This window comes from Callithrix jacchus, chromosome 17 (genome assembly GCF_049354715.1).
Source record: "Callithrix jacchus isolate 240 chromosome 17, calJac240_pri, whole genome shotgun sequence".
NCBI classification, from domain to species: domain Eukaryota; kingdom Metazoa; phylum Chordata; class Mammalia; order Primates; family Cebidae; genus Callithrix; species Callithrix jacchus.
In genome coordinates, this window is record NC_133518.1 from 38,710,602 (window position 1) to 38,738,138 (window position 27,537).

Below are 27,537 nucleotides of genomic sequence, written 5' to 3' on the forward strand. Positions count from 1 at the left end.
GCGGGGCAAGGGCCGGAAGGGCCTCGGGAAGCGATACCAGAAGTGGAACCGGAACTCGGCAAGGGGACCCAGGCTGCCCAGCGGCACCGTGGCTCACTTCAGAACCACTCCAGTTAACAGGGTGTCCTGCCTGAAGACGGCTCGCAGGGCTCAGCTTAGTGGGGAGCATATGCCAGCATAGTGGGGCTATTAGAAGGGACGGTTAATACAGTCTGCAAGCTGTGATTTATGAGTAAGTATTCACTGAAGTCCGCCTGGAGCCCACACCTATGCTAGGCCCTCTACAATACCAGCTTGGAAAAGATGGCGGTGGTATATATAGCGCAGTTGCTAAGACCATTGGCTCCAATCAGGCTGCCTGACTTTAAATTCGGCCTCTACTACTTCACATCTGTGTACTGACAGCCATTTTCTTATTTATGTTCTTTCCATTGTCTCGTCTCTGAAACTGTGAACTGTTGAAAGAGCTACAGAGCATTGCATGTGTTAACGTAAAGTTCTTAGAGCAGTGCCTGGCAGGTACTACAGAAAGTACTCAGTGACAGTTAGCTTTTATTATTTTAAATATTTGACAAAGTCCCTGCTTCTCCAAGCTGCCTCTCTGGTTCCCATGTGGTTTCATTCATGCACTGTTATTCCTGGAAGTCTTGGCATGGCCACTTCCCAGTTCCAGGAAAAGGCAATGGTTGTTTCTTCCTGCTTATCACATTGAGATACATGGTTAGTGTAAGTGACACTTAGAAGTGTCAGGCGGTTTGAGGGCTCCTTTCTTTCTTGAACTTTTCCTAAGAGCAAACCTTTCTCTTAATGCCACCCTGTGTTTATAATATAAGGGTTTTGAGCAATGAACAAGCACAAGGAAATGAAAAACACAAAGGAAAATGAGTGGATTGCTGCAATTGGATAGACAAGTGTAAAATACCTGATTCTTACTGTACATCAAGCAGCCTTCAGATCTGTAAGGGAACTATTATTACTGACTGAAAAGAACTAAACAATACTGTACACTCACTGTTGAATCAATAAGCACAAATTAAGTGGCTTGTCTTGGACAAGACAAAGAAAGCTCTAGCCTTTGAGGGATTAAAGTACAGGTGGAGAGACTTAAAACATTTGTGAACTGGCCCTCGTGTACTTTTCCATCCTCATCTCTGAGGGTCTCTATCCTTTGCTCAGTAATTTCACAAATATTTTTTTCATTTCCTGGATGAAGCCAGTTTCCTGAAGCTCAGGACTTCTACCAGTGAGCTTCTCTCTGTCTTACCACCCTCCTCAACTTACTCCAAATTTATCACGTAACAGACAGTTAGAAAGAAGTGTGTAGCAATCAGATTGTAACTTGAAGTTCTGTGTTTGTTTTGGAGTAATTATAATTCCAATGGTACATTATATAATATGACTTTATTACAAACTTTTGTTTTAAGTACAGCATAAAATATGATTTCCTCTTTCTCTGAAATTATTTCTAGAATTTGCATTTTAGTAAGACTGGTGGAAGCAGTGACTTAAAGTCATAATGTTGAATTAATTAGCTAATTTAATCAGGACACAGCTCAATCATTTCCTAAACTGAGTTATGTTATTTCTTGGAATAGGCTCATCATATTAGTCAGAATTCTCTAAAGAAACAGAACAGTAGGATGGAGACATGTATATATGAAGAGATATATTATAAGAAATTGACTTATGAAATTTTGTGTGCTGAAAAGTCCCACCACATAAGAAGTCTGTAAACTGGAGGCCCAGGAAAGTGAGTGGTATAATTCAATCTGAGTCCAAAAGCCTGAAAACCAGGGAGCCATAGGTGTAGATTCCAGTCTGGGTTGAAAGGCCTGAGAACCGGGAGCATTTAGAGCAGATCAATGTTCCAGCCCAAGCAATGTGGTAGGAAGAGGTGAATTCCTCTTTGCTTTACCTTTTGTACTACTCAGATCCTCAGTGGAGCAGGTGTAGCTGACCCCACACTGATTAGGGCAATCTGCCTACTCATTCAATGGATTCAAGTGCTAATCTCACTCAGAAACACTGTTTAGACTCACCTAGAAATAAAGTTTAATCTGAGCATCCTGTGGTTAATCCAGTTGACACATGAAATTAACCATCACAAGTTCACCCCTTATCAACTTGACACCAATATTATGCATGTTCTTAAACTATACTTAATATTAAAATAAAGATAAAACAAGGTTATAATATCAACTAACATGATCCAATGATCTTGAGTTGTATCAACTGAAAATTCACTGACTCTTTCCCCATAAGTGAAGGTAAAAGACCTTGAGTAATTTTAACTCTTCTTGATTCCTGTAACTTAAATACAATGTTGTAAAATTAAAAATATTTAAATACTATGATATAAAAGCATACATCTTATGTTACATGATAAGGGATTAAGAGACAAAAGTAAACTAAAACACACATACATAGCAAAATAAGGAGGAAATGATCATGATAACTATACTCCTTATCTATAACTAGTCATGTGGTTGTAACTGGCATTTATAACTACCTTCTTTTACTACTCACTCTGAATTCCCTTTTCTTTCAGCAAGCTCCTCAGGTGGTGTTAGTTCTTTACCTGGTGGAGGACCCAGACACTCATTTCTAAGGGACTGAGCCATTCTTAGACCTGCCTGCACTGGATTGTTGTAGTTATTCATTGTCTCTAATCGCAGGGCACGGTAATACTGAGAGATACCCTACTGGATTTCCTGAATTCCAAACATGCTCTTACTTATCTCCAGTCTGGAGTACTAGTCCACTTTTTCCGTGGTAGACAGAATCAGTTACCCCAGTCAACATGGTAATTCCCTTCTTTGTTGATTCAAAGGCATGAGGGAGTGCAGAGTAGCCAGGTGACAGTATTAATTTCCAATTCCATGAAGCCATTGTTGTGTTCCTAGTCAGAAGCATTTTTCTCTCTGGAATTAGGAACTCTAGGCCAATAGAGCAAAATTGACATAGGAAGACAAAATGTTGCTAGATGTCTCTACAGGTAGTATGGAGTGATGTCACTTGCTTTTCTATTGTTTCACTCCTGGGCCCATGAATCCTGTCTGTGGGAGAAACAGTACCATATTTTGGGTACCAATTCAGAGCATCCAAGGTGCATCCTTGAAGAACCTTGCCCCAGACCTGCACAGTTTTGCCAGCTGGGTGGCATTATAACTGAGTCTTCAAAAGGCCATCCCACCATTCTTTCAAGCCAGCTGTCTCAGGATGGTGGATATCATGGTAGGACCAGTGAATTCTACTAACTTGGGTCAATTGCCAAGCTCCTTTTGCTGTCAGATTGAAAAAATAATCAAGGCTTTTTGTATGTATATATTCAGTCTCCTTTTTATAGTTTTTCATATGATGGAACCTAACCCACAAATGTAGCCTTGAAAACTTTTAGTCTACCCTGGTTATACATGTTTACTAGCTTATTGTTCACCTTATAGATTAATAGCAGAAAAATGTAAGTTTTAATATTTCTACACTTCTGACCTAATAGGTCCACAGCATTGATTTCTGACCAGTGAATGAAAACTGGATTCCGATTGTTCTAAGAAAATCCAGGAAGTTAAATCAGTAACACATATACATCTTTTGATTTTTTTCAGAGCCCAATAAACCCACCTGAATTACTCAGCCTTTGCTGAACTTCTTGAGTAGAGGTAACTAAGAGGTGCATTGGAGTTACCTCTCAAGAGTTTTACTAGATTATTAAAATGTGGGCTTAAAGTTGGTAGTCAAAAAAAATTATTTTGAAATGGCAAGGAAGGAAGAGATTTCTTCTTGAGAGCTCTAAATTTTTGTTGAGGATATGGAAGGATCAGTTGAATTATTTACCAATTAGGAATTCATGGTAGGCCCGCTCCAACACTGTAGCAGGCCTGGGAAGTGGAACGGAAGTTTGTATTAGTATGCATGGGTCCAAGATAAAAATGTTGGGTAATGAAATTTTTGCCTGATGTGTTCATTATAATAAATAGTCATGAAAGGCACCGGGATCTATAGTAGATAGAGAAAGTAATGACTGGATAGTAGTGGGAAAGACTAGCATGGGGCCAAGGCACCAGAAGGCAGAATTACTAAGTATAATATTTGCTCCCATTTATGTATCTGTAGAAATACCAAGTACAAAGTTTCACTTGGTAGTCAAGGTGCTATGGCTGTATTCCTGAGAGTGGCTTCTCTGATTTAAAAAAAAAAAAATCTCTGAATAAACAGAGTAGTGTTGGAACTTCTAAAATTTGCTAGTCAGGATTGGCATAACAAGTCCACAGGACCTGAAATTTTCTGAGATAATTGCAGTAGTGTGATCTGATTATTAACCTTTCTTGCTCTTTGGCTGGACCATTCCTGGAGCCCAAGCCCAGAGGATGGGAATCAAACCACACACATCATTTAGGTTGTGCAGCTTGTGAAGGCTGATGTTTTTAGCTCAATTACCCTTTGGGGTCTTAGCCTGAAGCATTTCTTCATTATTTTCTTCCTGATTAGACCCTCTTCCTAAAGGCCTTTAGGAAGTATTCACCATTGTGCGCTGACCAATAATTTCTAAATTCCTACCAAAGCCAGCAGTGGCTTATGCCTGTAATCCCAAGACTTTGGGAGGGCAAGACAGGAGGATCACTTTAGTCCAGGAGTTTGAGACCGGCCTGGGCAATATAATGAGGCCCTAGCTCCATAGGAAATAATAGTAAATTCCTACTGTGAAAAAAGCAAGGGGAATGAGATCAAGCCCAAAGGATTTAAATGGCCAGATAAGGCTCTACGAGATGAATAAGGAGGAATATCACATGAATGTGACTGTATTGTTTTAGAATATCTTGTTCCAATGGTTGTATTGGACCTACAAATGTATAGACAACATATTAATATCAAGTCTTCTTTTTCAGAACTATTTCAATCCATAAACAATAAAATAAGTAATTTACTAAGTATTTAATTTACTCCCTATAATACTAAATCTGTTGTTGACTTGTTTTTTGTCATATTATTTTTAGCTTATGGAAGGATATTATTTGTAGCTGTGTTTTCCCTTGTAAATCCCAGTACTGGGCACTCCTGAAAACTTTGCAAGATATTTATGAGATCATGGAACTCACTCTTCTGCTTAAATTCCTCCAGTAGTTATCAATGACACTTGAGATAAAATCCAAACTCCTCACCAAGGGTCTCCCTAGATGAACTTCTTCCTCTTTCTCTGGTGACAGCCATGCATACTCTTCCTCTCTTACGACTCCTCTGTCTCAGGAACATGCTAAATTCCTTCCAAACAGGTTTTTACATTTGCTTTTCCTTCTTCCTGTAGTGTTTCTCTATAGATCTTCACATAAAGTTCTCCACTTCTTACCTTTTTGATTTCAACATAAATTATACCCATCTAAAGTAACTTCCTTATCTTCTGCCCTTTCTTCCATGTGTTTTCCCCATCATACCAATATGAAATCTTTTATAAAAAATTATTTCTTCCAGAAGTTGACTATAAGCTCATTGGCAGCATATTAACTTTTTGATAGCTGTATCCCCTGATTCCACAACAGAGCCAATCACATCATGCATCATCTATAAATATTTATTAATTGTAGGAGGAATAAATTATAAAAACTCTATTTACAGTGCATTAGTACTAGGTTAAATCTGTTTGCTAAGTCTTATTTTTAATAGTATATGAGCTTGTCACCAGTGTTTCACTTAAATGTATTGCCTATCCTGAGTATTAAATTTTATGTAGCATTATTTATTTAAAATATTAAGGATCATAGTCCCTTGAAATCATATTTCATTCCTATGGAATCACCACACTGTGGACTATACAAATAAGCTTATGAAGCTTCATTGAAATGTACATTTACATGTAATATAAAGGTTATACTTATTAAATTTCTTCCTCTATTCTGCTAAATACATACTTTAGAATTTTTCATCTGTTAAATCTTTCACTTTCTCAACGTGTTTTTTTACTTTTGTTTAATTTTCACAAATTATATATTCTAAAGATCTAAGAGTGATAAATTGTGAAATTTAATTTTGTAACATCAATATCTTAATTGATGTTTTAAGAAGAATATCAAGGGAAACAGGGGAAGAACATGCTGTAGATTAAAACTCCTGGTAACCTGTTGGCCCAGACAAGCATCTGAAAGGTACTGGGAGGAATGGCATGCTTTTACCTCTATGCTAGGATTTCTCAACACTGTAGTATTTTAGAGTGGATAATTATTTGTTTTGGGAGGATTTTCTGAGCATTTTAGGATGTTTAACAGAATCCCTGGCTTACACCAACCAAATGGCAATATCACTCTCTTTTCCAGTTGCAACAACTAAAAATGTGTCAGATCTGGACAAATATCCCTTGAGGGGTCAATCCCCATCTCCCCACTGACTTCTATACAAATAGGATGTGTCATTTTTTATAATTCCACAATTATAATTTTTCACAGGGTGCTTTGGCTCTGGGAATGCTGACACAAAGCCATTATTATTATTATTATTATTTTCCAATTTCATCTCTCTTTTCTAAGAAGGCATACCACAATCTTCATATAGGTCACTTTAGATCATGGTGGATTTACTTTAGTTTTATCAGGCATAAAACCATATTTTCTGCTTGAGTTTTAAATCGTAAGGGTAAAGCTGTAGGCCGACTCTATTCACAGTTAACCACCCTCAAATAAAAGTGAATGTGAAACCACAGATATTTTATTGAAACATATCTGAAGATAAAAATATAGCTCAAGCTTCACAGATATAGGACTTCTGAGCTGAGAGGTCAGTTGGTAGATAGCTGGAGTTATTCTGAAAAGGGATGAAGACTTTTCTGTGCAGCTACAAATTATTTTACTTGCTCCTATTTCAGGACCTCCCGGACATATTGCCTACCCTAAGCACCAGGCTGGACACACTGGGAAACAAGCTGGCCACATGGGCTCCCAGGCCTTCTACCCAGGACGTCAGCATGGCTACCTAGTCTCACCAGCTCGCGCAGCTGGCATTCCTGTTCAAAATCAGCCAGGTAGACCTGCAGGGGTACCATGGATGCCAGCACCACCACCACTATTAAACAGTCCACCCGGATTGGAATACTTAAGTCAGGTAATTTCAAATATTTAAAATACTCAGAAAAAAAAAAACCAACTCTGTTTCCAGTTTACTAACCATAGAAATTATAATTTAAGTAATTACTTATTTATTTTCTGTTTATCAGTTAAAGTCAGAAATGGTAAACAACACATTCTGTCAACAAATCACTAGTTCTTTCGGGTTCGGTTCATTTTAAAATAAAAATATGAATGTCACAGGTAATTGTTTTTCTATGATCTTGGATATAATGTGATAATAATCCAAAGTAAACATTTATCTAGGTTTTATTCTAAGCATAATATGTGTATTACCTCACTTAATCCTTATAGAATCTCTGTGATGTACAAGCGCTATAATTACCACCAACTTACATAAGAGGAAACAGAGGTCCAGAGCAGTTATATAACTTATGTGGATTAAAAACCTAATGAACTGGGGCTGGTACCTTGATTCTGGATTCTGTGCTTTTTAATTCCAATACTGACTAATTTTCTTGACATTTAGAAGAGACATAGTAAAGTTTAGAGTTAAGTTTTAGTAAGCAGTACCAAAAATGACTTCATATTTTTGTGTGGAATTTGACTTATCTTTTTCTTACAATTAGTAAAATTACATTTTTTGATTCTTTTTTTCTTTGGAAGACCCAATTTTACAAATGACACCAATGAGGAAAAAAAAAAAAGTCCTGAGTTTTGCTGTATTACATAATAGCTTACCTCAGCAAAGTGAGGTTTAATAATACGTTTTGTCTTAGAGATCAGGTTGGTAAAATAGAAATGTAAAGTTTTATATCTCTAATCTATAAACAAATATTTCTATGATAATCAATGAGTTTTCTGTAAATGATTTATCTCTCCTGTACTCTCTATAATAACTTAATTTCTCAAAAATATATATAGAAGAAATTATTACTTACTGCAAAATGATTATTTGAAGTAGACATAAAATGAATAACTGAAACTTACCAAAAAAAGTATTTAAATTGATAAAATGATGTCTTTATATTTTTAAGCCTCATTTAGAAAGAACATTATTTTCTAACTTTTATAAGGATTTCACTATATTGGTTTATTTTACCTAAATTTACAACATTCATAGTGAATCCTTTCAATAAACATACAGCATTTTTAATTAAAAATATGTTGACTTTAGTTTTACAATAAAAGTAACAAATTCTTACTAAAATTTGATGATAGTTGATAACTGATCATATGCAGTATTAAACAATGAAATATGAATATTAATTGGTTTTCTATAAAACATTTGACATAAACTTAATGTTCTTTTTGCTATAATAGATAGATACGATACTGATTCATCAGCAAATTGAACCTGTGGAAGGTATGTATTAATTGTATTTCTCATGTTTCTAAAAAGAGAAGAAGTTTATGCAAATAAAGATACGTCAAAAACTATAAATATAGCATTCTGAATGATATGGAATGGCAAACCTGATTATTTACGAATGTCTGTCTTTACAGTAATGAAATCAGTAGTCTATTTCTGAATATTAAAAGTCAAATGGTAAAGTACAATTGGCCCTTCCTATCCATGGGTTCCACCTGTGTGAATTCAGTCACTCAAGGATCAAAACTATAGTTTTAGAAAGTGTACCTGTACTGAGGATGTACAGACTTCTTTTTCCTTGTCACTATTTTCTAAAAAGTTCAATATAACAACCCTTTACATAGCATTTATCTTGTCTTTGTGTATTATAAGTAATCTAGAGATGATTTAAATAATACAGGAGGAGGTTCATAAGTTATACGCAAACCCCACACCATTTTATATCAGGGACTTGAGCAGACTAGGATTTTGGTATTCATATGAGGTCCTAGAACCAATCTCCCATGGATACGGTGGGATGACTGCACTATTATGATAAGCATCTTCCCTAATGTTATAAACTTCAACATAGAAGGAATATAGCCAAGATTTACTTTTGCTCCCTTCTCCTTCTATGAATAACTTTAACGGATTCAATTACCTTACCTGACTTCTAGCATTTCACCTCTTTTATTTCCAATTTGTTATCACCTTGAGAATAGCACAGAAGCACATCCAATATTTTTGTTACCTGGTACATTGCCAAGTGAGTAAACTTTTAGAATTTGGATGGGAATGTTTTGGAAAATTGTTGTTCCTGCCCACAGTTTCTCTTGGAAGTTCAGATAAACACCTTTTCCTGATCAACTCTAAATAGCATTGCTTTTCATTATTCCTATGATACTTGGAGCATCATCTAAAACTAGATAGGTATGATAATATCTTAAGATAGTTTCAATAATTTTAACATAAAGGCAACTAATTTTATTTTCGTTTATAGTCCTACTCCATTTTGAAAGTAATAATAAGTATGAAATCAAGAACAGCTTTGGGCAGAGGATTTATTTTGCAGCAGAAGATAGTCATTTCTGTAGCCGAAATTGCTGTGGGCCATCTAGATCTTTCACCTTGAGGATTACTGATAATCTGTGTCGAGAAGTCATAACTCTGGAAAGACCGCTAAGATGTAACAGTTGTTGTTGCCCCTGCTGCCTTCAGGAGGTATGTGAGCAATTACTAGAGCCTTTTGTAAAGTAGTTCAGCAAGAATGTCCATCCTTTCATTGAATCTGTATAATCAGATGATATTTAAAGGAAAATGGCTTCATCATCTGTATGTTTGGGCTTCCAAATCAATTGTATAAGAAGGAAGGCAAATAAACAACAGGGAATGGTTAGCCTTATGTCCCGCATCTGCCTTGTGGGCTTGAGCAATGGTCAGAGATGAGAATTCTTGATATTCAAGGAAAGGTCAGATAGGCACCTTTTTCAAATCATTTTCTAGAAATGATTGTAAGAGACATGGTCAAAACCAGCAGAGTTGCACCATTGAAAATATCCTAAAATAGCATTCTGGGATCATAGGGACAAAAAGAATGAAGGAAAGAACAGATGTGTGCATCTCATAATTTTGGCCAACCTATTAAGGGACAAACCTAGGACAAAGTTTTATCTCCTATATTTTTCATTTCTCCTTTTCAAAATAAAAACTTAAATATCTGTGTCATCTGCAATAGGGATAACCTAAATGGGAGTATCTTCAGCTCTGTAGAGACCAGATGTCTCTGTTTCATATACATGGCAGCCTACTCCTAGAGATTATGAATTTCAGGGATGACACTAGGGTTCAGAGATGTTATAGAAAAGTTGGTTATTTCTAGGATCCCATTGGCCCAACACCATATATGCCTGGGTAACTTAGCCTTCCGTACAGGTTGCTGTGAGAACATAATACAGATAGAAATAAAGGCATATAGTTATTTAAAGTCTAATACTGCACTTATTTTGAGAGGATACATAAAGTTACTTATAATGAATTTGTTTGTTTTCCATGCCATTTAGGTTAGGTATATATTTATAAGAATATCTAAGGAAAAACTGAGAGTTTGATGGGAAATGCTTTATAATTTGAATATCACATTAACATACATTACACTATTTGATCTTTTAAAAAATTCCTAGGAAGTCCTTACTTGCAATGTCTGTCACTTATGAAATGGTCAGTAAATGAGAGGTATTATTAGATAGGTTTATGATGATTTATTACATTCACACATATTCTTTTACTTTTGTAGATAGAAATCCAAGCTCCTCCTGGTGTACCAATAGGTTATGTTACTCAGAACTGGTACCCATATCTAAAAAAGTTTACAATTCAAAATCAGAAAGGAGAGGATGTACTAAAAATGAGTGGTCCATGTATTATGTGCAGCTGTTGTGGTGGAGATGTTGATTTTGAGGTAAGAGATGTCATAATGTTTATGGGAATTGCTTTCCTAATATAAGAATATAATTTTGCAGAATTTTATGAATGCCTTAAATTAGTATTGTGTACTGATGTCTCAACAGCAAGATAATATTCCCATACATTTAACTTTGATCTCAATAGCAAGATAATCTTCCCATACATTTAACTTTGATCTCAATAGCAAGATAATCTTCCCATACATTTAACTTTGATCAGAGTGGAGGTTCTTACTGTCTAAAGATCAGTATTGATAATGATAAATGGATAAAAAGAGAAGTAGAGCTCTGTAGTCAAATGAAAATAAGCAAATCATCTAACACTTAAACATGTTGGTTTCTGTGTGGTCACACTATGTATTATCTATTATAAATAAAACTTTAATCTCATCATCTAAGTCTGGTTGGCAAAGCATATGGATCCTTCCTTAATCTGAAGTATAGCTTGCCAATGCTCCAGGCCATGTCCAGAAGGTCTGACATCTTTGAGTTCCTACAAAAAGCCCAACTATGCAAAGATAGTTTTGAGAAAGTCAGTATAATATATATTACCCAATTATACCTCTCTGTGGTCTCGTCTTTAACCCTGTATTAAATTAGGTCATTGGAAACCATAATATATCACTATATTTAATTCCTGCATAAATTTCATTACAGCAGTTCTCCAACAGAGAGCCTAGCCTTATAATCAAATTATTTAGTTGCAAATGTTTATCAGAAGGTTTTATAACTTAATCTTAATTTCCTGATTCTCTTAGAAAAACAGACAATTTGGTAAACTGGGCCCATAGTTCCACAGAATGAGGAAAAAATAATCCTAAAGTTGAGTAGGGCTACCTCACTTACGATTAGATGTGGGAACTCTGACAGTGTCCCCGTATCTTCCTAAGGTCTTGCACTATCCAGTTTCATTCTGTTGCATCCTTTCTTCTCTATTAAAATTTAGTTATATGAAAATGAATGCTTCCCTTTTTCAACTTCATAATCTGATGACAGAGATGGGCAACTCTAAGAAAACACATGTGTTGTAGAGACTTTAAAATGCTTTTTAAAAGGGATACATATATGTATATAAAATATATGATTATATATAGCATATGCATATGTGCATGTGGGCATATATGGGTGTGTGGGTATGGGAACATGTAATATGTATATACAGGAACCTTATATAGGGAGATGTATAATAATAACTCTCTTAATTCACATAAAAATCCAGACAAGTGAAAGATTATTTCTTCTAGGAATGATATTAATAAAAGTCTAATTGAAATATAATGTATTCCAAGAAATGAATAAAACACTAAAAAATTGTGAAACATTCATATTTAATATTAAAAAATTAGATTTCATTCAGCAGCTCTTCAGTTCTCTATGTCTACAGATGCCAGATTGTAAGAGTAACTAATAGTCATATGATTAGAAAAGGCAAAAAAAAATGCATACAGTAAATTTTATACAAATGCTGAGTTTGTAATTTAAAAGTACCTTTTCAGTAACCATTCATAAATTATATGCTTTGAATTATATAGCTGCTCTAGTATCTTACACATTATCTTAATGTAGTCGTTTGGTATTTACCTAGGTTCTATGTGCTAGTGGCCTATTTGCATTTTTTGCATTTACATTGCAAATAAATATTTACTTTTCTTTTTAGACTATCTTTACCAATTATTAGTATTAAATTTACAGATTTATAAATTTTATGCTAATATGATACACTACAATTCTTTTTTAAACTCATACATCTGATACCAAATGTATAGATATTTTTTCCCCATATCAACCAATTCTCCTTCTCTACAGACATCAACTGGGTTCCCTACAATTCAAGTTTAATTCTGACACTCACTCACCTGGAGTTAATGCAGACACCACAAGTTAAGGTCTCAGTCCCACAAAACTGTTCCCTATTTCAAACTCCAACCACAAATGCGAGACCTCCTGTACACCTAGCCAACTGTCTATAAATCAGGGTTCTGACAACCTCCTCCACAGGTTTGACAATTTGTTAAAACTATTTACAAAATTTAGGAACATACTTTATTTATGTTTACTATAAAGACTACAGATGGATAGCCAGATGAAGAGGTTAGTAGAATGAGTTCTGGAAAGGTCCTGAGCAAAATGGGATCTGTCCCTGTGGAACTGGGGTAACTCACCTTCATGGCACGTGAGTTCACCAATCCAGAAAGTCTCTGAACCTGTTGTTTAGAGTTCTTAGGAAGTTTCGTTATGTAGGCATGATTGATTTAAGCCATTGGCTATTGGCAAATAACTCCAACTGCAGCCTTACTGTCATCTCTGGAGGATGGAGAAAAGACTGAATGATTCAACCCTGTAAGCATTGCTTGGTTTTTCTGGTGTCCAGCCTGTACTAAAGCTATCAGGAATCCCAACCACCAGTCATTTTAGTAAACAAAAGATTTATTGCTCAGAAGATTCTAAGGATTTTGAAGCTGTGTGTCAGGAATCTGGGACAAAGACCGAATATTAAAACAAGACTCAGGCCAGGCCTATAATCCCAGCACTTTGGGAGGCTGAGGTGGGCAGATTACGAGGTCAAGAGATTGAGACCATCCTGGCTAACATGGTAAACCCCGTCTCTACTAAAAATGCAAAAATTAGCTGGGCATGGTGGCACACACCTGTAGTCCCAGCTACTCAGGAGGCTGAGGCAGGAGAATTGCTTGAGCCCATGAGGCAGAGATTGCAGTGAGCCGATATTGTACCACTGACTTCAGCCTCACACAGAGCAAGACCCCATCTCAAAAAAAAAAGACTCTCCTATCACCCCTATCACTTAGAAAGTTATGAGAGTTTTTAAAATTCTATGTCAGGAAACAGGGAATAAAACCTAAATGTATACTTCTTATGATGTTATAAATACCAACATATTTCCAAAGGTTGAAGTAATTTTACTATATTTTTTGTTTTGTTTTTAAAATGTCATACAGAATTTAGCTAAAACTAGACTTTATAACTTTTTCATAAAAATTATCTAGACTTTGTAATGACCTGTATATGTAGGTCATTATTTGTATTTCTGATCCTCCATTAAAATTTTATTTTCTACTTGTGTAAATTCGGTGAATTTTAAAATTTCTTGTTATAGCAATCAACATGGAGAAATATTTGTTAAATCTAGTAATAGGTTTATGGTAGCTAGCAAGTAATAGGTTTATGCTAGCTTCAGCATTTTTTACTTTGTAAATATTTCAAAATTCAAATACATTTTTAAACAGAAATATAAAGTTTTCATTATTAGTCTCAAATGCATAGATGATATATGTTCACTGTGGATATGTAGTAACAGAGGGTAGCTAGGCCATGCTTCTCTAGTGACTATTTACCTGAGACCCAGAGCCAGACCAAACCACTTACCCATATGTAAGGTCACTGCCCATGTTATAGCTACTAATATTCCATAGGTCAAACAAGCCACAAGGCAGAGCCTAATTGTGAAGAAAGAGGAAAATGCTTCAGGTCACAATGGGAGGGAAAATGAAATGAATATTTGATGAAGAGTAATGCATAGCAATCACAGTTTTATATTAGACATTTATTTCACTTGTTTAAAAGATGCTACTCACCAACACTCAAAATGAATCGTTTTTAGTTTCCTTACATTTATCTAGCTGGTTACAACTGGAGGCAATGGATTCAAAAGGTGTTGCTGACATATGTGACCTGTATATGTAGGTCATTATTTATATTTCTGAACCTGTGCTCAGATTTGAAATGACATTCCTGACTTGGGTTGACATAACTCTTACATGTAGTTTGGTGAATGTTAGCTGCATTCAGCCACGACCTGCACACCTGGCTAGGTGTTTTTGTCTGAGCACACTGCTTTCAACTCTATATGACCTTCAGCTTTCTTTGGCAGAATTTTTACAATTTTTTTTTTTTTTTTTTACAAAAACAGAAAAGTTTTACATTGGAGATCTTTTCTACCTATTCTTTTTTTATTCCTCACACCCTACTAGTTATCTGGTCTTGCCCACACCCTTGGCTTGAGGCATCCCATCAAGTTACTTACTGGTTTCTTTTCTTCACTCAAAACTGTCAGTATTTTTTTCTAGGTTCTCAGCATTTTATGTTTTCCTACTCACAGTGGGTGGTAGTGAGGCCTCTCTTCATATTTAAATATTCAGCTGTGTATACTCTCTGTGCTTCTCTAAAAAGCAGAAGTCTAATAGGAGTTTCAGTTAATTCCTTCCTGATGGCTTTTAGAAATTGTATCAAATAAACTTTTCAAATTTATATGCTTTTCAGCTTAAATTTTGTTTTGGGTCAACTGAAATAAATAAGACATATATTAATGTCTATCTTAATATAAAATAGAAAATGGTTAAAATTTCAGTAAAACTACTTTTCTATACAATAAAACCATATATAACTATGAATATATAGGAGCCTTATATGTATCTAACATCACACATTAACTATATGTTCATAATTATGTATGATGCATAAATGTAATATAATAATTGCTTTATTTTATTCCAACTTTAAAAGTACTTTTGCTACAAGTTTCCTAGGTTTAAGATTTTTTTTTCTGTTTTGCAATTTAGATTACATCTCTTGATGAACAAATTGTGGTTGGCAGGATTTCTAAGCACTGGACTGGGATTTTAAGAGAGGCATTTACAGATACTGACAACTTTGGAATCCATTTCCCCAGAGACCTTGATGTTAAAATGAAAGCCGTACTGATTGGTGCCTGTTTCCTCATTGTAAGTCTATTCCTGCTAATCTTGGTTACAGATTGCTTCTCTAGGAGCATTCTGAAATAATTCAACAAATTATACATTTTAATATTACCATTTAAAATGTAAAGGTTTTATAAAATATTCCTATTTAATCCCAGCTCTGGAATTTTATAGGTGATTAGTTTATGTCTGAAGAGTCTACATACTTTCAAATGGCAAGAGAATAGCATTATATTCTAAGGATAACTTCTGGTTTGAGGGAGGGTTATTAAAAAATCAAATATGTTATTAGGAGAAAAATGTGAAGCTAGTCTTACGTGGTATAAAACTCAGTGAAACACAGAAATTTCATCCTGACTCATTAAATTAAGACATCAAACATGGGATTATAAAGTGCAATAAGAGTATACATTCAATCAAGCCTCTAGACCTATCAATTTATAGGAAATACATAGGGTAAAGCAGTGATTCTGAATGTCTCTTTATGTTAGAATTATCTAGAGACTTTTTAAAAACTCTCAAATATCAGGCCATTCCCCACTTCAACTACAAGAAGCTCAGAGTCAGAAATTTGTATAGTGCCCCAGCTGATATGAATATGCTGCCAAAGTTGAGGTTTATAGAAACAGAGCAATGGTCTTCAACCTTAGCTACACACTAGTGGGTAACTTTCAAACTCCTCACATCCATATTGCATCCAAATTTATTAAACCAAATTCTCTGAAGTTAGGACAAAGTCTTCAAGCTGTTTAAAGCTCCCAGGTGATTCCAACATGCAATCAAGGTTTGAGATGTCAGATATCTTAAACATGAGCTTGGTGATGTAATCAGAAAATCTTAACAGATAATATACAGCAAAAAGGACCCAGCTCTTTCAACAAATAAGTGGCAATGAAAATAACAGAATAAAGATTAAACAGGGGAGGCCGAAGAAGATGGTTGAATAGAAGGCTCTCAGAATTATTCCCACTCTAAATTGAACTCTAAATTGAACAACTGTCCACATAACAAAAAGCAATTTCCTAAGAACTAAAAATCAGTCACATGATCATCATACCTGGTTTAAAGATTATATTCAAAAAAGAGGCACTGAGGAGGGTAGGAAAGACAGTCTTAAATTGCCTAACCCCTTCCTCTTCCATACCTGGCAATGGATACCTGGTGGAGAGAGAGAATCTGTATGTTGGAGGAGGGAGAACACAGTGATTACGGGACTTTGCATTGGAACTCTGTGCTTCCCTGTCATAGCAGAAAGTAACATGAGGCATGGCACCCATGGAGACAGCATTTAAACTAGCCTTAGCCAGAGGGGCATTGCCCATCCCAGCATTCAGAATCTGAGTTCTGGTAAACCTTGCTACCATGAACTAAAGTGCTCTGTGGTTCTAAATAAACTTGAAAGGCACTCTAAGCCACAAGAACCACAATTCCGAGGCAAGTCCCAGTGCTATGCTGTGCTGGACATGGAACCACTGGATTTATGGTGCATGTAACCTAGTGAGACACCAGCCAGGGCAGCCAAAAGAGTGCTTGCATTAGCCCTCCCCCAATTCCAGACAGCACAGCTAGCCCCTCCAGTATAGAATCCCTCCCTCTGTATGCAGAGAGGGAAGGTGAGAGTAAAGAGGTCTTTTTCTTGCAACTTGGATACCATTCAGCTACAGTGGAATAGGGCACCACTCACCTACAGTAGAATAGGACACTAAACAGAGTCCTGAGGCCCCTATTAAAACCCTAGCACCCAGATAATGTTTCTAAACACACTGCACATCAGAAGGGAACCCCCTGCCTTGAAGAGAGGGACCCAGTCCTGCTAGGATTTATCACCTCTGACTAAAGAACCCTTGGGTCCTAATGTCTGTCTTATTGGTAGCCAGGTAGTACTTACCATGGGCATTAGGGAAGACTCTGAGATATGCTTGCTTCAGGTGCGCCCAGCACATTCCCAGCTGTGGTAGATATGGGGAGATAACTCTCCCACTTGAGGAAAGGAGAGGTAAGAGGAGAGAAGATTTTGCATTGCAGCTTGTATACCAGCTTGGCCACAGTGGGAGAGAATAGCAAGTGGGCTCTAGAGTCCATGATTCCAGGCTGTGGCTCCTGGATAGCATTTATGGACCTATGCTGGACCAGAAGGGAGCCCACGGCTGTGAAGGGAGATATTCAGGACTGGCATAGTTTACTACAAGCTGACTGAAGAGCCCTTGGGCCTTGAGTGAACATCAGTGGTAGCTAGGTAGTACTTGACATCAGTGGTAGCTAAACTGTGTGCGTTGTGGGCCTGGGTGGTGGTGGCCAAGGGGAAAGACACTTTTTCTTAAGAAAATGGGAGGAAAGAATGGGAAGAATTTTGCCTTGCAACTTGGGTTCTAGCTCAGCCACAGAATCGAGCACCAAGTAGATCCCCAAGGTTCCCAACTCCAGGCCAAGGCTCCTAGACAGCATCTCTGGACCTACCCAGGACCAGGGGGGAACTTGATGCCCTGAAAGGAAGGATACAAGCCTGACTGGATTTGATACTTGCCAATAATAGAGCTCTTGGGACTTGAGTAAACATAGGTAGTAGCCAGGTAGTGGTCGCTGCAGAACTTAGACAAGAACTAGTGCTGTGCTAGCTTTGGGTCTGACTCAGTGCAGTTCCACTGGTGGTGGTCACAGGTGTTTTTGTGTCACCCTTCCCCCAGATCTAGGCAGCTCAGCACAGAGAGACTCCCCTTGTTGGGGGAAAGTCAGGGAAGAGAACAAGAGTCTGCCTGTTATTGCAGATATTGCTTCTGGATTACCTCTGTGAGTCTCTAAGAGCCACAGAATTACTGGGCTTGGGGTATCCACTAAAGTATATATGGCTGCAGTAATGAAAAACTTAGACCCAAGTCCTTTTGAATGCCTGGAAAGCCTTCCCAAGGACAGGTACAAACAAGCCCAGACTGCAAAGACTGCAATGAACACCTGACTCTTCAATGCCCAAACACAGATTAACATCCACAAACATCAAGACCATCCAGGAAAACATGACCTCAACAAATGAACTAAATAAGGCACCACAGGCCAGTCACAGAGAGACACAGATATGTGAACACAGCAAATTCATAATAGTTGCTTTGAGGACACTCAACGAAATATAAGTTAACATAGAGGAGAAATTCTGAATCCTATCAGATAACTTTAACAAATAGATTGAAATAGCTAAAAAGAATCAAGCAGAAATTCTGGAGTTGAATAATGCAACTGATGTTTTGAAGAATGCATCAGAATCTCTAAACAGCAGAGCCCATGGAGCAGAAGAATGAATCAGTGGGCTTGAAGACAGGATATTTGAAAATACAGTCAGAGGAGACAAGAAATACAAATAAAAATCAAGCTTGCCTAAAAGCTCAAATCAGAAAATAGCCTCAAAAGGGCAAATCTAAGAGTTACTTGTCTTAAAGAGGAGGTAGAGAAAGAGACAAGAGTAGAAAGTTTATTCAAGGGGATATTAACAGAGAACTTTCCACACCTAGAGAAATATATAAATACAGAAAGGTTATAGAACTCCAATCATATTTAATCCAAAAAAAACTACCTTAAGGCATTTAGTACTCAAACTCCCAAATGTTAATGATAAAGAAAGGTTCCTAAAAGCAAGAGAAAAAAAAAAAAAACCCTGAATAAGATAAAAGCAAGCTCTAGTACATCTGGCAGCAGACTTCTCAGGCCAGAAGAGAGTGGCTTTATATATTTAAAGTGCTAAAGATAAAAAAAAAATTTTATCATAGAGTAGTATATCTAACAAAATTATCTTTGAAACATGAAGAAGAAATAAAGACTTTTCCAGGGAAACAAAAGCTGAGGAATTTTATTGATACTAGACCTGTCCTACAGGAAATGCTAAAGGGAGTTCTTCAGTCTGAAAGAAGTATACATTAGTGAGCAACAAGAAATTATCTGAAGGTATAAAACTCACTGGTAATAGTAAGTACACAGATAAACACAGAATATTATAACACTGTGATTATAGTGTACAAACTAGTCAGATGTTAAGTAGATGATGAACCTATTAAAAATAAAAACTGCAACAAATCTTTAAGCCATAGACAATATAATAACATACAAATAGAAACAACAACAATTTGAAAGCGGGAGGGTGAAATTAAAGTATAGAGTTTTTAGTATTTTTCTCTTTGTTTGTTTATGCAATCAGTGTTAGGTGTCCATAAGTTTAAAATAGTGGGTTGTAAGATGTTATCTGCCAGCCTTAGAGTAATCTGAAATCAAGAACATAGAAAAAATATATACAAAATCAAAAGCAAGAAATTAAAACACACCACCAGAGAAAAGCACTTTCTCTAAAAGAGAACAACAAGAAGGAAGGAAAGAAGGAAGAGAAGATCACAAGAAAACCCAGAAAACAAATAACAGAATGTCAGGAGTAAGTCTTCACTTGTCATTAATGACATTGAATATAAATGGACTAAACTCTCCAATCAAAAGACATAGGATAATTTAATGGAGAAAAACAAAACAAAATGAAAATAAGACCCAATAATCTGTTGCTCTCAAGAAATACACTTCACCTATAAAGACACACATAGACTGAAAATAGAAATTGAAAAAAATTCCATGAAAATGAAGAGCAGGAGTAGCTATACTTAACATTATACAGTATAGATTTCAAGACAAAAACTATAAAAATAGACAATGAAGTCATTATGTAATGATGCAACGGTCAATTTTGCAAGAAGATACAAGAATTATAAATATATATGCACCCAATGCTGGGGCACCCAGTAATAGAAAGCAAATATTATTAGAGGCAAAGGGAGAGATAGACCCCAATACAATAACAGCTTTAGACTATTTCAACACCCTACTTTTGGCATTGGACAGACCTTCCAGACTAATAATCAACAACAATAACAACAAAAAACCCACATCAAATTGAATCTGCACTATAAACCAAATGGGCCCAATAGATATTTACAGAACATTTCATCCAATGGTTACAGACTACACATTTGTCTCCTTAGCATATGGCTCATTCTCAAGGTTAAACTATGTTAGGCCATGAAAAAGTATTAAAGATTCTTTAAAAAATGAAATTATATTAAATATCTGACCACAATGGAATAAAACTAGAAATCAATAAGAGGAACTTTGGAAACTATACAAACACATGGAAATTAAACAATTTGCTTGTAAATGACTAGTGGGTAATAATGAAACCAAGAAGGCAATTGAAAAGTTAATTGAAACAAATGATAATGGAAACAGAACATACCAAAAGCTATGGGATTCAGCAAAAGTAGTACTAAGAAGAATGTTTATAGAATTAAGCACCCATATCAAAAAAAGTAGAAAAAGTTCAAATAAATAATCTAACAACAAATCTTAAAATGTTAGAAAATCAAGAGCAAATCAAAATCATAATTAGTTGGAGAAAAGAAATAATAAAGTTCAGAGCAAAAAAAATTGAAATTTTAAATATATAAAAGATCAACAAAGTAAAAATTGTTTTTTGGAGAGAGAAACAAAATCAACAAACCTTTAGCCTGATCAACTAAGAAAACAGAGAAAAAACCCAAATAAATAACATCAGAGATGAAAAAGGAGACACTTTGATACTGCAGAAATTCAAAGGATCATTAAAGACGACTTTCACCAACTATATGCCAATAAATTGGAAAACCTAAAAGAACTGGATAAATTCCTAGACACATATTATCTACCAAGATCGAACCATGAAGAAATCTAAAACCTCAACAGACAATAAGTAATGAGATCAAAGCTGTAGTAAAAAGTCACCTAGCAAAGAAAAGCTTAGGAACTGATGGCTTCAGTGCTGAATTTTACCAAACATTTAAAGAATAAATACCAATCCTACTCAAGCTACTGAAAAATAGAGTGGGAGGGAATACATGCAAACTTATTCTATGAAGCTAGTATTATCATGATACCAAATCCAAACAAAGACATATTTTTAAAAACTACAGTTTCATATCCCTGATGAACATTGATCCCAAAATCCTTAACAAAATACTAGCAAGTCAAATTCAACAATACATCCAAAAGATCATTCATCATGACTGAGTGGGATTTATCCCAGAGAAACAAAAATGGTTCAGCATATGTTTTGGATATAGCCAATTATCAGATACATGGTTTGCAAATATTTGCAAAAATTCATTGGTATTCTGAGAGGGATTACATTGAATCTGTAGTTCCCTTTCAGTAATATAGACATCTTGGCAATATTAATTATTCTAATCCAGAAACACAGAATATCTTTCTATTTATTTGTGCCTTCTTTGGTTTCTTTCATTAGTGTCTTATAGTTTTCAGTGTACAGAATTTTTGGTTAAATGTGTTCCTTAGTACTTAAAACTTTTTGATGCTGTTGTAAACGGAACTTTTTTCTTAATTCGTTGTACTTGGAATGAATTCTAATTACAAGAAGAGTTATATTACTAGAAAAGAACTGTAAAACATTAAATAAGAGATTGAAAAAGGATGATTTCAAGGAGGATAAAAGTCACATTTACATAAATTATCATAGGATTAATTAAGTTAATGAGGTGTCAATAAATAGAATTATAGAATTTAATTTCTATAAAAATAGCTGAAGGTAGAGATCTTATCTGTAGACTTCCCCACATTTACTTATTATAGTTTTTCTTATTTAACAGACAATTAACTTTGTTTCATCAGATCGCTTAGCATTTCTACATCTGAGAATTAATCTCTGTTTGCTTTCTGAGAACTCATTTCTGTGTATTTTTTTAAATCTAGGACTACATGTTTTTTGAAAGAACTAGAAATTGATTGTCAGAGTGTCAGAGTGGATTAATGTAAGTCTCCTTAGAAAATTTGAAGTCAATTGATTGAGATTATCTACAAGAAAAATTCAGTGTTTTTTTCTTTCTTTATTTAAATTACATATACCTCTGTGAGTTAAGCTGTGATGCTTGTAGCTCTGAGTATATAATTTTACTTTTCAAATTCAAAAATTTATTTTATTTATCACTGGGTTATAAATGTTTTGTACACTTTATTAGATTATTCTTTGTATATTTGGAGAAAATATAGGATGTTTTAAGTTGAAATGCAAAACTTCCTTTAAAAGACTACTTGAATTATAGTCTGTGTTTCCAAAGCAAACACTAAAGCCTTATTAAAGTAGTTTTAATGTATAATTATATTTTATTTTAAAAAGCTATTTATAATTTTATATGTAAAATTAATATGCAAATATTAATATTAATATACTCATAGAACAACTTAAAAATTGACACAATTTCAGTTTCTTTTACCATACTAAATACTTAATATTCATATTCTTAAGTAAAAGTAAATGTGTATTTTTTTTATTTTCAGGAAAGCACACTATATTTGACTTATTCTATCAGCTAATCTAGTACTATAAATAAGATTTTTGTAATGACTACATGAAATATTAGCAATTTTTATGGTTTTCAGTGAATAAAGAAAGACCTGACTCTGTGACCTTATCCAAAAGACAGACTCATTCTAAAATTTGGTATTGTTATCACTTTTGGAGTTATTTATTACTACATGGAATGGTTAGCTCCTGTATTCTATCATTCCTAGAGTATGTTAGTTATAAGATTAATCAGGTGTAAATTAAATAAAAAATATGTGTATCTTTACAGCGCATACATCATTAGTGGCCTTAGGTTATCTATGCCAAAAAATCAAATGCCTAAAGTAAAATTTGTTGATATAATTTTTGCATATTTTATTTTTGTTACTAAAAAACTGGATAATCCATTCAGGTGGCATTTTTGACTGTACACATTTACCTCCTATAAAACCACTTTTAAAAAGAGCACAGCAAAAATAATAAAAATAATAATAACTAAATCACTATTGGAAATAAAACAAAATGAAATTACTTTCTTATAAAAATAAATAAAATTGTTTTTATTTGTTTTCAATTTTTAGAGATTGAATTTTTTTTCTTATTTTAATTTTGTATATATTAAGGATCTATACATTTTTAAGGAAAAATTCTATAGTAAGATATGTATGAAAGTCTACATAAGTACACAGAGACGTTTTCATTCCTTTTACTAGTTGCATAGTATGTCATTAAGTAGCTGTGTCATAGCTTCTTCAAACAATTCCCTACAATTGGACTTCCATTTTCCTTGAAATTTTTTGCTATTCCAAGTAAGCTTTCATGAATAAACAAGCATACATATTTTATATTTTTCCTAGTGCATATTTGGAAGTGATTTGAAAAGTGGAATATCTGTTCAAATCACCCTCCGTAGAATTTATTTCTCTATGAATTCCCATCAGCAATTTAGAACAGTGTGCAGTTGCCCAGAGCCATTCAAGTATATATTACTTTATTTTTGTGTTGTGTCCAATCTGTTATCCTGTCATAGTTTAAATTTTTGATTGTCTCATTTTCTTTTTTTAATTTTTTTCTTTTTGTTTTTTGTCTTATATTTGTTTTATTTTGATTGTCTCATTTTTGATAAAATTTAGCATTAAAAGAAGGGGAAGACCTAATATTTTGTAGTAAAATCTGTATCAGTGTTGGAAACTAGATTTTCCACCTGTCAGAAACTTAAAGGCATTTGTAATCTGTTTTGTAGAGAAGATTGAATTGAGAGAGGAGACAGCCAGCCCACAGTTTACTTCATGCAAAGGATAAGTGTTCTTAGGAAATAAGGGCATCCCTTTCATCTTCAGCATCAGTGCTCTACCAAAGCCAATAGCCCCAAATGACAAATGTTGGATGAGAACATTGGTATGACAGTGGAGCTACAGAAAAAGTAACGTCTAGATGACTTCCCAGCAGCCTAAATAATTCATCAGATGCCATTTTCCAATGATGAAGTATACTCAGGGCACTCACTTCTAGCATATGTTTAGTACAGACAGTATGCCAAGTCAAGTGGATGTATTCGTATGTAACTTTAGTTAGGCCAGTTAGAGAAGGGGAAGGCTTGCAAAGATGGCAGTCAGATGCAAAACCAACCCAACATGAGGATTAGAGGTACTGACATTATTTCTTTTATAGCCATATCTTACTTTCCTTTCTTCTCTCTTTGCATAGGATTCTGGATCTTTGGCTACATAAACTATAACTGATCTATATGGTTTCTTCCTTCTTCTACTGTGCAAGAAAGATGTCAGGAAAAATTCACACGCTATCTGGAACTCATTTAAATTCAAATACTAGATAAGTGGTTTTTTTTTGCTTTGAATAGTCACATAGAAAAATCATCAAACATCAACAATTATCAATTTAATTAATAAAATACTAGGAATTGCAAAAAGTCTTAATTTGAATCTTAGTGAGATTTGAGCAAAGGGTGGTGTATTTGTTTCTGAAACAGACATAGAGAAAAAAAAGAACATTCTGATGTGCCAAATTTTAATAAAATTGAAAAATATGATGACCATATTTTAAAGTATGATGGAGGCACTGGAACAACAGATTGCATAAAGTAGATAGCTAACACAATAAACTGAGATAAGCTTTGGAAATTCTCCCAGAAGTAAGATTAAACACTAAATATAAAGAAAAAAGCTAAGACCTAGAGAATAGATATATCAATTTCAAGTCATGCACAATAAGAATTCCAGAAGCAGAAATCAGATGAAGGCAAGAGAATATATTTTTAAAGAAAATTTATTTGCAATCGAAACATAACTGTAGTCTTTATGTTAATGGATTTGCTATAAAGCAGACAAAAATGAATGAATATGATATACTTTTAATGATTCTTTTTCAAAAAAACAATTATTAGATGCCTAAAATATGGCAGATATTGTTAGGTAGTAATAGGATAGTTTCTGTGGCTTAACTTCCATGATATATCCACATTCTAGTTTATTATTGTTTCTACCTCACCTACAGCATTTAATCAAATTTAGCACACTTTAACAGCAGCATTTAAAAGAACCAAAGGATTTAGAACATAAAGATGGATTATATAAAAGTATTTTTGTCCTTGTCCCCATTTTCCCATACCCACCTTTGAGTGGAGACCTTAACACTGCAGGAACTTTTTCCTTCAGCATGATGTGACTTATACAGATATGGTGTCTTAGACTCATTCCCAACAATAGCTCACTTTGCTCATCTTTCTTACCTTGAAAAAGCAAAGGAAACGTATCACATCTCAGCACACCATTTTGCCCACCAACCTAAATCTTGGCTTCTAGATACTATTTTCCACTCAAAGCAACTGGTGTTGTTTTGAGAATGGTTGACCCCAGAATTTTGGTAGGGAAAGGTATAAGATAAGCTTTGTACAACTTTTCTAATCAAGGAGGTACTCAAGTATGGATGCTGACATGTCAAAAGGATAAAGGAAGGAATGTGAAAGGGCTCTCACCAACAAAATTAAGGATATTATTACCTTCTCAATAAAATAGGATACAGTAAGTCCATACTGATATTCTTATAAGTAAATAAATTAAATAAAGGTTTTATGAAGATCACAATATACATGGTTTCAATTTATTTTCCCCCAAATTCTTTTAATTTCAGAGGGAAAATGTGTAACAAGTTAGTGTCTAGCAGCCAACTCTATTAAAGTAAATTTAGAGTAAAATGATTAAAGTAGACATCATCAGTTACGGGATAAATTAAAATCAAATACCACCTAATAGGATGCACTAAGACACAGCATCACGTGGATCTTGATGTATACAGGATAGAAGATAATAGAGTCTTTTTTTTTTTTTTAATGCTTGATGAGCTTGCCTGTCCTTGTGGTAAAACTTTTGGCCTGCAAATTGTGTTTATCTAGTCCATAACTTGGCTTACTTTCAAGTATGTTGTACAGTTATCTTTGTTGCACCCCAGACTTCATATTCTTCTAGTGATCATGTCTGCTCAAGATACAGGCTACTATGCCAGAGGGTTTTACCGCTTGTTTGCTCCTCGGAGATAATCTGTATCTTGCAGCATTCTTAGCTGTAATTCACTGTTCTTTCCACTCAATTATTGTCAGTTAGTTGCTGGTGGGAGACAGGGGACAGAATATTCTCTGATGTTTTGGTTTAAGCCTCCCTCTTAAGCAGGCACATCCCAGTTCAATGTAATCCTGAAGTCAGAGACTGTGGAGTCTTCACCAACTTAACTTCTTTAATCATGTCGTCATGCAGCAAGCATTTGCTAAGAGGCCAGTGCTGAGTTGTGTCTGGGTATGTTTATGTGAAGGGAGTTGTGGGATGGAGAGGAGAAAGTTGATAAAACTTTCAGGCAAAATATATTAAACAAGCAGACAAATCTAATGGTTTTGGATGGAAACATATTAGAGTAAGAAAGTTCTGAGGAAGCTCCTTTCATGGCCCCTTGCCTTAAGTGGCTTAGTCGGGAGAAACTACTTAGAGTATTGTCTCTACTATTTTCCTAAAAGAGAAAGGACATCCTTTACACAGCCCTTCCTTCTCTCACCTCTCTTTACTCCCACTCCTTCGCTGGAAGTCAAGCATCCTTGTCCTGAGAGGGAAGGCAATGAGTGAGAAGTTTCTTTTCCTGCTCTAGGAGGACCTAAAACCCAAGAGAGAAGTTTGGGTGCTTGCCTCATACTAGGACCTTGTGTCACTGTGGGGTGGTTGTGACAGTGAATGGAGGATCAGTGGGTATCCCTGACTAGGGGTAACATTGAGGAGGAGGAGTTGTGATAGTTGGGGTGTGGAGCTGTGTTGTGTCATGGGAAGGAATTTCTGGGTACATGGATCAGTGGGAATGGGGGAGAATAAAGAGGAAGGGAAAGAAAAAGGCTAAGAGATGTTACTGCCTGACCTGATCACCTCTTGGGAGGAGACTTGGGAATGGGGGAAAGTGAAAATGTAGACTAGAGACAAGGCTGAGAATAGAAACAAAAAAGAACACATAGGCAGTTAAATTGCAGAAAATCACTGTGTGGACTCTTGGCATCAACTTAATTAGCATCTATCTACAACTTAGATATAAAAGTTTTAGCTGAATTTGG

At 35.1% G+C, this 27,537-nt stretch overlaps 1 protein-coding gene across 1 annotated transcript; it reads left to right on the forward strand.

The window, feature by feature from the left end:
* The first annotated feature begins 38 nt into the window (after window positions 1-38).
* Window positions 39-26,734, forward strand: LOC128928029 (phospholipid scramblase 2-like). The gene is made up of 8 exons (XM_035278901.3): window positions 39-232; window positions 6,851-7,086; window positions 8,373-8,415; window positions 9,401-9,621; window positions 10,694-10,858; window positions 15,440-15,601; window positions 22,343-22,401; window positions 24,642-26,734. The coding sequence occupies exons 1-7, from the start codon at window positions 229-231 to the stop codon at window positions 22,373-22,375; spliced, it is 864 nt and encodes a 287-aa protein (XP_035134792.2). The 5' UTR covers window positions 39-228; the 3' UTR covers window positions 22,376-22,401; window positions 24,642-26,734.
* Window positions 26,735-27,537: the final 803 nt, after the last annotated feature.

What these genes read in the sequence shown, in the direction of transcription:
- LOC128928029 (XM_035278901.3), top strand. An exon ending in GATTGGAATACTTAAGTCAG is followed by an intron (nt 7,087 to 8,372) that starts GTAATTTCAAAT and finishes TTGCTATAATAG; the next exon opens with ATAGATACGATACTGATTCA. An exon ending in GCAAATTGAACCTGTGGAAG is followed by an intron (nt 8,416 to 9,400) that starts GTATGTATTAAT and finishes TTTCGTTTATAG; the next exon opens with TCCTACTCCATTTTGAAAGT.